Source organism: Mauremys reevesii, linkage group 27 (assembly GCF_016161935.1).
Source record: "Mauremys reevesii isolate NIE-2019 linkage group 27, ASM1616193v1, whole genome shotgun sequence".
Taxonomy (NCBI): domain Eukaryota; kingdom Metazoa; phylum Chordata; order Testudines; family Geoemydidae; genus Mauremys; species Mauremys reevesii.
The window spans coordinates 9,192,476-9,203,108 of NC_052649.1; the positions used below are offsets into that span (position 1 = coordinate 9,192,476).

Consider the following 10,633-nt stretch of genomic DNA (forward strand, 5'->3'; position numbering starts at 1 on the left):
ATGCGGCCCCCGCCCCCGCCTCTGGGAGCATCATCCCTCCCTGGCTCCAGCCCAGCCGCTGCTGCCCCCACCAGCCCCACGGGCTCCGGTGGTGCCCCCTGCTCCAGCCCCCCCCGCTGCCACGACGTGGGGAGTCGGGGCCGGCCTGCGCTGGAGCAGAGCCCGGCCCCCGCCCGGCTCCCTGGCAGCAGGTGGGGACCAAGTTACTGGGGCCGGGATCTGGCCCTTGGCCCTGTGGGTCTGGGCCCGGGTGCCTGCGTGGAGCCCCAGGGGGCCCTGGCTCCAGTTGCACAACCAGGGGCCAGAGTCGGCCGCTCGCTGGACGCGGCCCGGGCGGGGGGGGGGGGGGGGAAGCTGGTGCCATTTCTATCCAGCCTCTTTCAGGGCAGCACTTTCAGTCCCTGCCCGTCAGGCCGGCAGCACCCAGACAGCGAGAGCAGAATGAGGCCGATCTGCTTGTTAACACAGCGTCTGCCCCCCCCCGCGCCCCTTGGGGAGTCCCTGCAGAGACAGGGGCCACGCAGGCCATGGCCAAAGTTGCAGTTTGCTGCTGCCGTCGCCTCCTGCAGCACAATGTCTCTTGCCTCGCTGCTGCTGTTTTGCAAAGAGCCTGGAAAGCCCAGAGGCAGCTACACCGCAGAGCTGGGGGGGGGGGGGGGGACCTGCTGCTGCTGCCTTTCCTGCTGAAAAATTCAACAGCTTGTTTAAATGTTAAACCTTCCCAGCCTTGTTATTGATTGACTGAGGCACCCCTGGCGCGTGCTCAGGCTGGGCCTCTGCCACAGGAACCCTGGTGATGTGGACACCTGAACTCCTGGGGGCAGGTGGGGGACCCTATGCCCATTGCCCCCGGGGGACTGCAGGGATAGCAGCTGTATAAAACCCCTAGAGAGACCCTGGCTCTAACGCAGCTCAGTCACCCACAGCTCCGCCGCAAACCCCTGAGCAGGGCGCATTCTGCCGGGGCCTGGCCCCTATGCCCATTGCCCCCTGGGGACTGCAGGGATAGCAGCTGTATAAAACCCCTAGAGAGACCCTGGCTCTAATGCAGCTCAGTCACCCACAGCTCCGCCGCAAACCCCTGAGCAGGGCGCATTCTGCCGGGGCCTGGCCCCTATGCCCATTGCCCCCTGGGGACTGCAGGGATAGCAGCTGTATAAAACCCCTAGAGAGACCCTGGCTCTAATGCAGCTCAGTCACCCACAGCTCCGCCGCAAACCCCTGAGCAGGGCGCATTCTGCCGGGGCCTGGCCCCTATGCCCATTGCCCCCTGGGGACTGCAGGGATAGCAGCTGTATAAAACCCCTAGAGAGACCCTGGCTCTAATGCAGCTCAGTCACCCACAGCTCCGCCGCAAACCCCTGAGCAGGGCGCATTCTGCTGGGGCCTGGCCCCTATGCCCATTGCCCCCTGGGGACTGCAGGGATAGCAGCTGTATAAAAACCCCTGGAGAGACCCTGGCTCTAACGCAGCTCAGTCACCCACAGCTCCGCCGCAAACCCCTGAGCAGGGCGCATTCTGCCGGGGCCTGGCCCAGCCTCGAGGCCAAGAGGGGCAGGGGCTACCGGGGCTTTTCCTCAGGCCTCGGATCGCTCCTGGCTGCAGCAGTACAGGGGGAGGGCAGCAGAAAGGCAGGCTGCTCCTTTTACCAGCTGGAGCATGGGCTGTTGGTCGAGGGGAGGCAGAGGGGCGTGGGCCTGCCCTGCACCCTGAAGGGTGGTGTGGGTGCTGTCCTTCCCCCCCGGCAGAGGCTGTCTGAGCCCCTTGGCTCTGGCTCCCACCGTGACACCTCTCAGTCTGCTCCTCCCAGCTTAATGAGAATTTGCAAGAACAGAGGGTCCCCCTCCCGGAGGCCTAATAAATATTTACAGTGTGTGCAGCTGCATCTTTGCATGTTAAGTGGAAGCTCATGAATAATCCAAGATTTCAGCCCCTCTGCTTGCAGATGAGCAGAGAAATGATAGGTGGGCTCGGACCACAGACCCTGGAGCCCTTAGCAGAGACTGAGCATTGTCCTCCCGCCGGTGCCTTTCCAAAGAGTGGCACTGATGTGCATTCAGGGGGGCAGGGCACCGAGGCTGCATTATTCAGTTGGCCGCAGGAAGTTGGGCCCTGACGCCAGCTGCCACCCTCATGCAGCTGGCGAACTAGAGGGTGCTGCTTGGGGCCTGCAGAGTTTGGCCATTCTATTGCTCGATGCAAAGAGAGAGTCAATGCCACCCCTGGCGGAGGTTTGGCCGCCTTGGCAGGAGCTTCGAAGCCAGAAAAAACAGGCTGGAACGTTCGGGCTCCCTGGAGAAAAGAGCGGCTGAGATACAAATCCAACAGAGACCTCAGTTTCCTTTGGGGCAAATGGGGCCTTGGGTGAGGACAGGGGCGGTGGAGGAACATCTTCCTCCAGGCATGAGAGCTCCCCAGTCTGACCCCCTGTCTGCAGCAAGTGCCTTGGGCAGAGGCTGCTGTCTGGCACAGGCCGGAGGGAGACACAAGGTCACGCTCAGCTGTGCTCCCGTGATGGGGGGATGGCGGTTTCTTCCTGATTCCCCGTGGGGTCTGCTCCCAGCGAGTGCCACGCGGTGAAAGGACGGGCTTCACGCAAGGTGAGCTAGGGCTGCCCAGGGTTCCCCTGGGTAACAACAGGCTTTGTCTGCGGATCCAGAGGTGCTTTGCAAATGCTCCTGCATTCAGCTGCACAAGCCCGATTCCTTGTGGAAGTGGAGAAACTGAGTCACAGAGAGGGGCAGTGACCTAGCCGTAGTGAGGAGCGTGGCATTAATTATTTGCTAGGCAGGGCACATGCACCAGAACAGAACCCAGGTCTCCTGCCTGCGAGCCCAGATCCCTGGCTCCAGAGCGGAGCGGGCAGCCCACGAGCCCTGGCGGGTGGGCTGGGAGCTTTGCTTGCTGGCTTACCTCTGTGCTCCTTCCCTGCAGGAGGGCCGGCAGCATGGCTGGGCGCACAGTGCGCGTGGGGGGGATCCCAACAGACCTCCCGCCAGAGAGAGTCGCCGACAAGCTCACCATCCACTTCCTGCGCGCCCGCAACGGCGGCGGAGAGATCGCAGACATCGCGCTGGTCGCTGGCCCCCCGGCCTGCGCCCTCGTCACCTTTGAGGAAGCGGGAGGTAACACAGGGGGCTCGCGCCAGGCAGCACTTGGCGGCCTAAGACGTGTCCTGGGGCCACGGGGGCAGCCCAGGAAGCTCTGCCCAGGGGCCTAGAGGCCAGGGCACCCCCTGCGGCATTGGGCCCCCCATCCTGGAGGGCAGCTGGTGGAATTCCCAGCCTCCAACAAGGGGCTGCCCCAGGAAAGCGGTGGGAGAGAGGGAGGAATAAGGATCCCGCTCTGGCCCTTGTCTGGCTGGGGAGCCCAGCGGCACAGCCCAGGGCAGGGTGCAGCCGGCTGACACGTGTCTATTGCTTTGCTCGGCTTAGTGGCTCAGAGGGTCCTGGAGGTGGAGAACCACGTTTTGTTGGTCGGTGGAAAGACGTACCCGCTGACAGTGACAGCGCACGCGGCCGAGCTGAGCCCTGACGAGGTAACGGACGGGATCGGGCGGGCAGGCCCCCCCCCGGCTGCGTACACTCCTCCCAGAGCCCCCGCCAGCACCCAGAACATCGCACCTGCCATAGATACGCAGGGAGGAGACTCTGCTAATCCTGTTTATCAGAGTTGAAGCAAACTCACTTTATTTGTATTCAAGTGGGGATTTAAAAGGGTTTTTGCTGATAACGCACCCGAGTCAGGGCCCAATTTTACACTTGGTCAGTCTGCATGTGTAGCTGTCCAAGCGCAGAGGGAATAGCAGCGGGGGAGATGGGGGGGTTCGTTAAGCCCAGCTGTCTGCTCCCACATGGCCAGGCAGGGACTTCTGTTAATTTCTCTGCCACTTCATGAGCCAGGAAAGCAGGCGATTTTCCTCAAGGGCGTTGAGGGGCAGCGCTGGGGTCAGAGGCCGTGAGGTAATTCTGCCCTTCCTCTCATTTCATGATGCTGGTGCAGCTGCCAGCTCTGGGCTTTGATACTCGTGAAAACAAGCTCAGCAGTCAGAGCCTGCTGTCTGTGACATCACAGTTATCTCCATGGCAACTGCGTATGATGTCAGAGACAGGCAGCCTAATGCCTGCTAGGGACACTGCAGCCAGAGCAGAGGGGGTGGGAGGCAGCTGAGATCCTGGCACTTTGCTAGCAATAGAAACGGGAAGTGGGGATCCCTGGGCCCGGGCTGCTTGCCGAGCTCGCTGCGCACATGGGAGATGCTGTGGCTGTATTAAAGTCACACTCGGCGCCACTCCCTGCTCCCAGCAGGCAACACCCTGTGCACCAAGCCCTTTGTGCCGCGTGTGGAGGGGAAAGTTCTGCTCCAGGCCGCTGGCTCTGTCAGGCCTGGCCGCACGGCCCTCCCACGTTAATCGCTGCCCGACGCTACAGCTCTCTGCCTGGCTCCATGCACCCCCGCCGGGGCACGCCCTCTCCGTCTCCATGGGCAGCGATTGCCGCACGAAGCTACAGTCGGTTTGTTTGCCTGCCCTTGGGGAGAGCAAACACAGGGTGGAAGGGAAGGTGGAGGCGCTTGGCACTTGGCCTTGAAGTGACCCTGGGAGCCGCGGTGAGATAGTGCGTGCAGCTGCCGTTGTCCTGATGATGGCAGGGTGGTGGAGTGGGGCCTGTCGGGGGGTCGTCTCCCTCCTGCAGGGGGGCTGTTTACCGTCAGTCGCTGCCCTCTGACTCCTCTGGTCCTGTCCCCCCAGATCTTCGTGCGTGTTTGTATGATCATCGACTACGGGAAGCTCCTGGATGGCAAAACCCTCCTGAGAAGCCTGCGCAAACGTTACGGCGCCGTGCAGTTCAGCTTCGACCCTAAGGAGACGCTGTGCACGGTCAAGGGGCCATTCACGGAGCTGCAGGCCTTCAGCAAGGAGCTGCTGAGGAGTCAGCAAGCTGGAGAGGCCCCCCCAGAGGGAGTCAGCCACCCCGCCACAGGCACAGGGATGTCTGCTTCCCAGCAGAGGCCCGGCTCCCCCTTGCCAGAGCCCAGGGTGGAGAAGCAGCCAAGTCCGGGCCAAGTGCACGAGGAGGCGTCTGAGCCCCCGTTGCACAGGGACCCTGTGGACGGAGAAGCTGTGGAGCAGCTGGAGGACTTCTCCCTGGTGATGGACGCAGATATCTACCTGTACATGCAGAAGTTCTGCAGTGACAAGTACCAGCGGGTGCTGCACCAGCACCAGGTCGACGTGGTGGACGTCAGCAGCGACGGCATCGCCATTCTCTACCTCCAGGCCTCCTCCAAGAACACGGGGGACATCAGCTCCGTGGTGCAAGCCCGCCTGGCGCTGCTGCACCTCTATCAGCAGCTGGAAGCCAGTCTGCGCAAGGAGAAGATCAGCAAGGGGGAGCTGAGCAGTGACCTGCGGGCTCAGAGGGCCTTGCTAGGGGACCTGCAGAAACTGTGCCCCCTGCTCCTTTGTCACGAAGACGAGCGACATCTCTATCTCATCGGGAATCTGGTCGATGTCTCCCAGGCCAAACAATACATCCAAGATCGAAGTCCTGGGAGAACAGCCACAGCCGGCCTCAGGACGTCCAACGGCTCCCTGGCCACATACACAGCCGCTCTTCATGGAGGGGATGCCAGACTGGGCAAGCCTGAACCCACGGTGGATCCTTCACCCCCACGACTGAGCTCTGGCAAGTTTGAGTTTAAAGGTGAACACAAGCTAGCCGCCAACTTCAGCTTCCTAACGCACAACGCGGCTCTTTCCAGTGCACGGCCCTCGCTGGATCGCAGCTCCCTGTTCACGGAGCAGATGCAGCTTTCTGGCAGCTGGTTAAAGGAAGCTGGCGCCCCGGGCCAGAGCGATCCAGCACCACCAAGCGGTCAGCACCACCTGCCTGTCTCTGCGGCCATCACTGGACCAGCGGCAGAGGTTCAGCAGAGGGAGCTGAAGGATTGGGACCGAAGGAAGGGGGCCCCCCTGCTCTTGAGACCCAAGACGCCATCTCTGTTTGCTGGAGGCCAAGAAAGCAGCACTTTGCAGCGTCTCGGGGTCTCGAAAAGCCCTGGTCCCGTAAAGCCTCAGTTCATTAGCAGCACGTCTAGTGCCTTCAAATCCTTGAGCCTTTTTGATACCACGGGGACCTGCTCAGCACTAGATTCCAAACCGCCCGAGTCTAGCGCCCCGCTGAGACGCTCCAATAGCTTCTCCATTCCAAAGTCTAAGGCAAGCGACACGCCCAGAGACCCCAGCAGGGTCAGCGAGGAGATCAGCATGGATCCTGCGCAGTGGGCTTATTTGAAAGAGATTCATGGCTCTGCTATTGACGGGCTGTGCAGGGAGGGAGGTGTCCTGCTCGCAGAGCGCAGCAGCAAAGGCTGCACCGTGCTGACGCTCACAGCTGAGGACAGGACAAAGCTCCTCCAAGCCAGGTGGAAGATGGAGGCTCTGTGCCAGACGGTGTGTCCTGCTCTCGTATGCCAGAGCCTGAGCTACTCCGAACTCGCTGTGGAGGGGCCCAGCGACGAGGCTTTGAATGAGCTGTGCAGCCTCTTGAAAGGATGCTCTGCCCAGGTCAGAGTCAGCAAAGACAGGTACAAACTGCATCTCATGTGCCCCAAGGAAACGCTGCTGAGCGTCAATGAGGCCTTCCAGAGATTCTCTGCCAGGAGGCGAAGTGCTCTGACACTTTCTTCCCCGTCTCCGGGGCTGGAGGGATCTCCAGCCGAGGAGTATCCAAGCCCCACGCAGCAGGTGAAAACCCAGGACCCAGCGCTGGCTGCCGAATATCGCCGTGGCCGGGAGGGACTGCAGCAGCTGGAGGTTAGCAGCACAGCCAGCCAGTCTGACGTTTCGGAGAGCGCCTCCCAGCTGGATGGGCCCGGGTGGAATGGCACGAGAGCCAGCAGCTACCAGCAGGTGCTGGGGCAGGAGGACCCAAGTTACCCCAGCGACTCACAGGATGCGAGTGGCAGTAGCCTCCTTGATGCCAGCTGGGCAGGCAGGCAGAGCCTCAGCCCAGGGGACCCCCAGGAGTTGCAGAAGGGGGAGAGGCCAGCTGGAGAGCCCGAGATGGCCAGGATAAAGCGGGTCCTGCCTGACAGATTCCAGTTCGCAAGAGACAAGAGCCGAGGAGGCCCCAGTGAGGCGGGGGGAAGCCCGAGGCCCCCTGCTCATGCAGCAGACGGCCCCCCGCAGTCCTTGCCCATCTGGCTCTTTAGCTCTGGGACTGTCCTGCCAGCTCAGGCTGCAGAACGAGCCCCCAAGCCAGGCCAGGGGGACCCAGCAGGAGATGGGGACTCACAGGAGATGGCAATTTCGGAGCTGGAGCTAAGAGGTCCCAGCCCTGGGCAGGGAGCCCACGAGCACAAGCTTGGGAGGTGTGATGCATGCCAGAGCTTGTGCACAGCGACCTGCCGCGCCCAGTGCGGCCACGCTCTGTGCCGGACTTGTTTTGCAGCCGAAGACACGCACCCAGCCTGCTGCGGCTCCCCCAAGAGCGCCAGGGCTATTAAAGGGACGTTCAAGGTGGTGACTCTGTCCCAGAGCCTGCCCGGCTACTTTCGAGACCCAACGCTCAAGATTGTCTACGACATCCCTGACGGTGTGCAGGAGGTAGGTAGCCAGGCCACACACACAGTCTGCCACCAGGGCCTTTCCAGCCCCCTAATTATGGGACTTGGGGTAATGCCTAGGCATCCTGGTTGGAAGCCAGGGCCCCGCTGTGCTGGGCACCGCCCACGCAGAACAGAGTCCCTGCCCCAAAGAGCTCACAAGAGAAGAGGCAGGTGGATAACACAGGCAGAAGGGGAGCACGGGTGGCAGCTGGGAATGAGCTGTAGTCCAAGCACACCCATAAAGAACAGAATTATGTCCCAGATGAACACGATTTGTTGAGGAAGCATCAACATGGCATTTGAAAAGGGACATCAGGCCTCCCCAGTCTGTTCGAATTCTCTGAGGGGTCAACAAGCATGTGGACAAGGGGGATCCAGGCTATAGCGTACATGGGCTTCCAGAAAGCTTTTCACAAGGGCCCTCGGCAAAGGCTCTTCGGCAATGTAAGAAGTCCTGGGAGACGAGGGAAGGTTCTTTCATGGGTCGGTAACTGGTTAAAAGACAGGGAACAAAGGGGAGGACCAAATGGCCAGTTTTCACAGTGGACAGAGGTAAATAGTGGGGTCCCCCCGGGATCTGTACTGGGATCAGGGCTGTTCAACAGAGTCATAAATGAGCTGGAAAAGGGGGTAAACAGGAAGGTGCCAAAGTTTGCAGATGATATAAAATTACTCAAGATCGTTAAGTTCAAAGCTGCCTGCCGAGAGTTACAAAGGGATCTCACTAAACTGGGTGACTGGGCAATGAGCTGGCAGATGAAATTCAGTGTTGCTAAGTGCAAAGTAACGCACATTGGAAAACATAATCCCAGCTATACTTACAAAATGATGCGGTCTAAATTTGCTGTTGCCACTAAGAAAGAGATCTTAGAGTCATCATAGATAATGCGTCTCTAGAACATCTGCTCAATGACTGCAGCGGCAGTCGAAAAAGCTAACTGCGTGTTGGGAACCATTAGGAAAGGGATAGATAATAAGACAGTAAATATCATAATACAACTATATAAATCCATGGTACGCCCACAACTTGAATACTGCGTGCAGATCTGGCTCCCAAATCTCTGAACAGATATATTAGAATTGGAAGAGGCACAGAGAAGGGCAACAAAAATGATTAAGTCTGTGGAACAGCTTCTATATGAGGAGAGATTGAAAAGATTAATACTGTTCAGCTTGGAAAAGAGACGACTTGGGGGGGATACGATAGAGAGCCATAAAATCATGACTGGTGCGGAGAAAGTGAAGAGGGAAGTGCTGTTTACCCCTTCACATAACACAAGAACCAGGGGTCACCCAATAAACTTACTAGGCAATGGTAAGGAAGTATTTTCTTTACACAACGCACAGTCAACCTGTGGAACTCATTGCCAGGAGATGTTGTGAAGGTCAAAACTATAACCGGGTTCAAAAAAGAATTGATAAGTTCACTGAGGACAGGTCCATCAAGAGCTATTAGCCAAGATGGGCAGGGACGCAGCCCCATGATCTGGGTGTCCCTAACCCTCTCACTGCCAGAAGCCGGGACTGGGCGAGGGGACGGATCACTCAATGATTGCCCTGCTCTGTTCATTCCCTCGGGGGAACCTGGCACCGGTCACTATCAGAGCCAGGGATACTGGGCTGGATGGACCATTGGTCTGACCCAGCCTGGCCGTTCGGAGGTTCTCTCGCTTGTTGCAGGCACAGCAGCAGAGGGGAGTTGAATGAGGCAGTTACACTGTTCATCTCTGGCTGACGGGGGCTCTGGCTTTTCCCACGTCCCCTCCCAACCCAGCAAGAGCCCAGAGCAGTCTCCTCTCCCAGTGCACCCCAGGGCTGAGGCACTGCAGAGAGAAGTGACCAAGAAGGGAGCCACAGGGGAGTCGGGTTTTTGTGTAGAAGTGCTGAGCAGGGGGGTTGTGAGCATGACCCAGCGTAGGAAACGCCCACAAACGGCTCCCACTAGCAGCCTCCTCTCGCTGCCTGCTCCTGCTAACTAGCCAGCGCTCCCGGCTCGCTCCTTGGGCAGGGCAGGGGCTGGGTCCCACAAACTGACCCTGGCTTCCCAGCCAGGGGAGCGTGACCCTGGCAGGCGACGAAACCTGCCTGGCCTCCCAGCAGGCAAACCTGAGAGTAGCCCTGTCCCAGCAGCACAAACAACTGCTCAGGGCTGATTTTACGACTTTCTTCCTTCTCCCCTCCTCCACATCGCCATTTAAAGGCTGGAGACCCCCGACCCGGGAGACCATACAGGGGTGGCCGCTTCCAGGCCTTCCTGCCCGACAACAGGGAGGGGAAGAAGACGTCTCAGCTGCTGCAGAAAGCGTTTGAGCAGGGCCTGACCTTCCAGATCCAGTCCTGTGACGGGGAGGAGAGAGTGATGTGGCACCTCATCCCCCACAAAACCTCTTTCGACAAGGGCAAGGCCAGGTACGGAGCGGTGCTGGTGGGGTTTGGACGGGGTCGGGGCCCCGGTGGCCTTTGGCCTAGGAGGGAGAGGAACAGGGCCTGGCCCTAGATGCCTGGGTGCTGTGCTGTATCCATGCTTGGTGTGCAGGCACCGGCCAGAGCCCAGCAACCCAACGCTGCAGCCGGCCTTGGAGCGAAGCCGCCAGTGGTGCAACACGCACCATCCCCAGGAATTGTCTGAGCCCCCCAGCTGCTTCCATGCCCTGGCTCGGGAGGGCAGAGCCTCTCTTACCCTGGCGGGTGGGACTGCAGCAGCCACTTTGTCGGAGAAGAAATGAATGAGCAAGAGCAGCATCCAAATGCCATTTTAAATGTTTCTTGCTACTCCATCCCCACCGGCTGTTTTCCACCTCTGCAAGGCAGGACACAGTGAGACACTAGCGAAGAGCAATTCCTGCACCAGACCTAGGCCGCCTCTTGCTCCGGGGCTGGAAGCATGGGTGGCCAAGCTCTGAGAGGTTCCCTCTGTGGCTCCCTCCCCATCTGGGAAATGGGGTGTGTGGGGGAATAGGGAAAGATGCCCCCTACTTCCTGCGGTCGTTGGGAGGGGTAGCGTTTGGAATGTGCTCTGAG

The 10,633-nt window shown here is 59.9% G+C and overlaps 1 protein-coding gene across 1 annotated transcript in view; it reads left to right on the forward strand.

The window, feature by feature from the left end:
* LOC120392001 overlaps positions 1–10,633 on the forward strand; it is a 13,061-nt gene continuing 2,428 nt past the window's right edge. The window contains exons 1-5 of the mRNA XM_039516270.1: positions 1–191; positions 2,935–3,125; positions 3,435–3,538; positions 4,752–7,610; positions 9,813–10,021. Coding sequence (XP_039372204.1) covers positions 1–191; positions 2,935–3,125; positions 3,435–3,538; positions 4,752–7,610; positions 9,813–10,021 — 3,554 coding nt within the window. The remainder of the gene's footprint in view (positions 192–2,934; positions 3,126–3,434; positions 3,539–4,751; positions 7,611–9,812; positions 10,022–10,633) is intronic.